The following is a 5,000-nucleotide window of genomic DNA, read 5'->3' as shown; positions in this document are numbered from 1 at the left end:
GTTAAACCGCTCTCCTGTGATGATGTAATGACTTTATTATAAAGCGTCTAAATCAAAGTACAAAGAGTCTAAATTAAAGGTCTTATCTGGTTAATTAGTCTCATTCTCTGCATATAATGACAAATAATGTTTCTGCTTACATGATCTTATAATCAGTGAATGTTCCTGCTTTTAGTTTTATAGTTTAATTGTTTTCATCATCAGCTGTTTTTTTTTCCCTCTCTTCTTGTTACAGGATGAAGTGATCCTCCGTAACTTCCTGGATACGACACTGTGCTCTCGTCTGGGGATCCGAATGCTGGCGACGCACCACCTCGCTCTCCACGAAGACAATGTACGTCTCACTCACTCTTCCTATAAGTCACATGACCTTATTTTAAAAAAAACAACCCTTCTTCCTGTGTTGCTGTTTGCCTGCAGGATGTTTTGCATGCATTCAAACGTCTTCCTGTCGTCCTCCCGGGTCAAATTGACCCCGTCTGTTTTGACTGTTCCTTCTTTCCTCCCTTCTTCCCTTCCTTCGGTCTGTCCTTCCTCCCTCCCTCCTTCTCTCTTTCTTTCCTTCCTCTCTCTTTCCTCCCTTCCTTCTTTCCTTTCTCCATCTCCCTTTCTTCCTTCCTTCAGTCCTTCCTCCCTTCCTCTTTTCCTTTCTCCTTCCCTCCTTGCTTCTTTCCTCCCTCCCTACTTCCTTCCTCCATCCTTCCTTCCTTCCATCCTTCCTTCTTCCTTCCTTCCTTCCTCCTTTCCTTCCTTCTTCCTTCCTCATTCCTTCCTTCTTCCTTCCTCATTCCTTCCTCCCTTCCTCCCTTCCTCCTTTCCTTCCTCCATCCTTCCTTCCTTCCTCCCTTCCTCCTTTCCTTCCTCCATCCATCCTTCCTTCCTTCCTTCCTCCCTCCTTTCCTTCTTCCTTCCTCATTCCTTCCTTCCTTCCTCCCTCCCTCCTTTCCTTCCTCCATCCTTCCTTCCTTCCTCCCTCCCTCCTTTCCTTCCTTCTTCCTTCTTCCTTCCTTCCTCCCTCCTTTCCTTCCTTCTTCCTTCTTCCATTCCATCCTTCCTTCTTTCCTCCCTCCTTTCCTTACTACTTCCTCCCTTCCTTCCTTGGCTTGAGGACAACACGAGGGTTAGAGGTTAAGGCTGAGGCATTTTACATTTTCCTCATTTACAACATATCCCCTCAATTAAAGAAGGAATTCCTCTCACAAAATATATGTTTTAATTTTCCTTTAAAGGCTGAATAATAAGAGTGACTGATACATTTGTTGGAGACTGTTTTCAGCTGTTGATTCAGTAAAGTTTGATGCTCAAGCGAGACTATATAAATGGATTTCTGATCATTTATATTAACAAAATAAGACCGATATTAATCCAGCAGTATTTAAGAAGTAAAGAGAAAAAGGTAATTCCAATAAATCTGATAAATGCCGTCATTGTTCAGACAGTTCAAGAGGTATTTTAATCAATTATCAATCAGACTTTATTTTTAGAGCACTTTTCATACATAGTAATGTCACACAAAGTGCTTTAAATAGTAAAAAAAAAAGAAGAAATAATGATTCAATAAAAACAGGAAGTGAGGAAACAATAGAAAATGTATAAATTCAGAATACCAAAATAAAATAAAAGGTAATAAAAGATTAATAATATATAATAAAATAAAGTCTATAAAATAAAAGGCAATATAAAATTAATAAAATAAAGTCTCTATAAAATAAAGTCTCTATAAAATAAACGTTAATATAAGATTAATAAAATATAATAAAATAATATTAAAATTAAGTCTCTATAAAATAAACGTTAATATAAGATTAATAAAATAATAATAAAATAAAGTATCTATAAGATAAAGCGGGTAAAACCAGAAATGTGAGGTTGGATATTTAAAAGAAAACAATAAAATAAATATAATAAATTAATTAAACAACAACTATGAGGAACCAGACTATAACTGAATATATTAATAAATTACACTTCTAGTTTCTTTTCTTTGATTTGAGTGAAAACGTTCATTATTTTCTCGTCGTTCTCATTTCAGCCTGATTTTGTCGGGATCATCTGCAGACGTCTGTCTCCTAAAAAGATCATCGAGAAGTGGGTGGACTTCGCCAGGTGAGTTTTTTTCTTCTTTTTTTTTGTTTTAAATCACCTGGATTTGTTTGTTTATCACCTTTAAGTGACTTTTCTGCTTCAGTACGAGCTCTCATGTTGACAGAGAGAGGTCAAAGGTCAGCTGATAAACTCTCAGTAGCTGATGTGCTTCGCTGCTCCGTGCTGTTAAAAGCAGATATGAGCAGTGTTTGCTTTCTGTAATCTTATCAAATGACCTTTCTTTTTTTTTTTTCTTTCTTTTTTTTTAGAGTTTATTCTGTGTCTAGACGAGTAATTCATGAAGGAGCTTGGAAATAATTAATTTAAGGAGGGAGGGGTGTAGATTTATAGCTGTGTGGAGTTTAATTCAATATAATGAGAAGCAGTTATAAAACAAAGGTTATATTAACCCTCCTGTTGTCCTCGAGTCAAGGAAGGAAGGAAAGAAAGAAGGGAGGGATGGAGGGAAGGAGGAAGGAGGGAGGGAGAAAAGGAGGGGAGGAAGGAAGGAAGGGAAGGAGGAAGGGAGGGAGGGAAGGAAATATGGAAGGAGGGAGGAAGAAGGAAGAAAAGGAAGGAGGGAGGGAGGAAAGAAGGAAGGAAGGAAGGAAGGAAGAAAAGTAGGGAAGGAAGGAAGGAAAGGAGGAAGGAAGGAGAGAGGGAGGGAGAGAGGAAGGAAGAAAAGTAGGGAAGGGAGGAAGGACAGGAAGGAAGGAAAGAGGGAGGAAGATAAGGAGGGAGGGAGGGAGGAAGGACAGAGGAAAGAAGAAAGGAAGGAAGGAAGGAGGGAGGGAGGAAGGACAGAGGAAAGAAGAAAGGAAGGAAGGAGGGAGAGAGGGAAAGAAATAAGGAGGGAGGGAGGAAAGGAGGGAGAAAGGAAGGAAAGGACAGAGGTAAGAAGGAAGGACGGAGGGAGGGAGAAAGGAAAGAAGGAAGGGAGGCAGGAAGGAAGGAACAGTCAGAATAGACAGGGTCAGTTTGACCCGGGAGGAGGACAGGAAGGTTAATGCACTTTCAGCCACGCTAAAAATATAAATACACACTTCGGCTTCGGAGGGATCGCAATGTCCTCCGCTGTGGTCCAGCATCTCAACGTCTACTAAAGAACATCCAGCTGTTCATAGTTAAAGTTAAAGTTATTAACCCTTTACATACTGCTCATATACTGACTCATAATTAGACTCTATACTCATTCACATTCATTCATTCCTCCATCAGTCGTTAATAAATGTGTAATTATTTTATTTAATATTTTATAGAATATGATAATTCAACATGACCCCGTCTGGTTTGATTGTTCCTTCTTTCCTCTGTCCTTCCTTCCTTCCTTCCTTCTTTCCTCTGTCGTTCCTTCCTCCCTTCCTCTTTTCCTTTCTCCTTCCGTCCTCCCTCATTTCCTTCCTTCCTCTCTCCCTCCTTTCCTCCCCTCTGTCCTTCCTTCCTTCCTTCCTTTTTCCTTCCTTCCTTCCTTTTTCCTCCCTCCCTCCTTCCTTCCTTCTTTCCTCCTTCCTCCCTTCCTTCCTTCCTCTCTCCCTCCTTTCCTTCCTTCTTCCATCCTTCCTTCCATCCTTCCTTCCTTCCTTCCTTCTTTCTTTCTTTCTTTTCTCCCTCCCTCCCTTTCTCCTTCTTTCCTTCCTCCCTCCCTTCCTTCCTCTCTCCCTCCCTTCCTTCCTTTCTCTCTCCCTCCTTTCCTTCCTTCTTCCTCCCTTCCTTTTTTTCATTATTAAACCTTTATTTAACCAGCCAAATCAATTAAGAACAGCTTCTTAGGTTCCTTCCTTCCTCCTTTCCGTCCTTCCTCCCTTCTACCTTCCTCCCTCCTTTCCTTCCTTCTTCCTCCCTTCTTTCCTTCCCTCCTCTCTTCCTTCCTCCCTTCCTTCCTCCCTTCCTTCCTTCCTTCCTCCCTCCCTCCTTTCCTTTCTTCCTCCCTCCCTTCCTTCCCTCCTTCCTTCCCTCCTTCCTCCCGTCTCACTCTCTCCCTTCCTCTTTTCCTTCCTCCCTCCCTGCTTCCTTCCTTCTTTCCTCCCTCCCTTCCTTAAATCAAGAACAACAGGAGGGTTAACAATGAAACCTATGAGATTGAGCTGTATGAGTTTGGTGTGATGTTTTGGATCATTTCCTGTGTGCTGCTTTGCCCTCATGTGTTCTTCCTCTGTCTTGTCCGCCAGGCGTCTGTGTGAACACCAGTACGGAAACTCTCCCAGAGTGAGGATCAACGGTCACGTAGCCGCTCGCTTCCCCCCTTCATCCCTCTGCCTCTGGATTACATTCTGCCTGAGCTCCTCAAGAACGCCATGAGGTGAACTTACAACATGTTTCTAACCCTAAACCTTAACCCAAAACCTTAACCCTTAGCCTTAACCTTAGCCCTTAACCTTAGCCTTAGCCTTAACCCTTAACATTAACCCTTAGCCTTAGCCTTAGCCTTAACCCTTAACATTAACCCTTAGCCTTAGCCTTAACCCTTAACATTAACCCTTAGCCTTAGCCTTAGCCCTTAACCTTAGCCTTAGCCCTTAACCTTAGCCTTAGCCTTAGCCTTAGCCTTAACCTTTAACCCTTTTTTCATAAGCTGGGACGTGACGATACAATCAGCTGATCCATAAAACAGGACTCATGATTGTTAGACCAGCAATGTTTTAACAAAGCTGGAATGGAAAAAGCTTGTTAGCTGTTGTGGGCATGAAACTTGCAAAATATTTTAATATAATACTATAATAGAGCTGGGCCATATGGATAAAATCAAATCTCACAATATTTTCGATATCACAACACAATATCAGTGCTTTCACTAAATATTTACATCAGTAATGTGGATATAATGACAAACTGGGTAAAAGCAAACCACTAAAACAGTCTGCTAAGTTTAGAAATATACTTAATTATACTGTAATGCAGCCTTTTAAAAGCAGGGG

General features: G+C 41.1%; 1 protein-coding gene across 1 annotated transcript in view; it reads left to right on the top strand.

Annotated features, from left to right (window-relative positions):
* Positions 1-5,000, top strand: part of bckdk (branched chain ketoacid dehydrogenase kinase) — a 20,319-nt gene that overhangs the window by 11,424 nt on the left and 3,895 nt on the right. Inside the window, 4 exon segments of the mRNA XM_053331206.1 lie at positions 236-334; positions 2,033-2,106; positions 4,254-4,323; positions 4,326-4,384. Coding sequence (XP_053187181.1) covers positions 236-334; positions 2,033-2,106; positions 4,254-4,323; positions 4,326-4,384 — 302 coding nt within the window.

Source organism: Scomber japonicus, chromosome 13 (assembly GCF_027409825.1).
Source record: "Scomber japonicus isolate fScoJap1 chromosome 13, fScoJap1.pri, whole genome shotgun sequence".
Classification (NCBI taxonomy): Eukaryota; Metazoa; Chordata; class Actinopteri; order Scombriformes; family Scombridae; genus Scomber; species Scomber japonicus.
The sequence above is the reverse complement of the archived record's forward strand: the minus strand, read 5'-3'. Positions and strand labels throughout refer to the sequence as shown.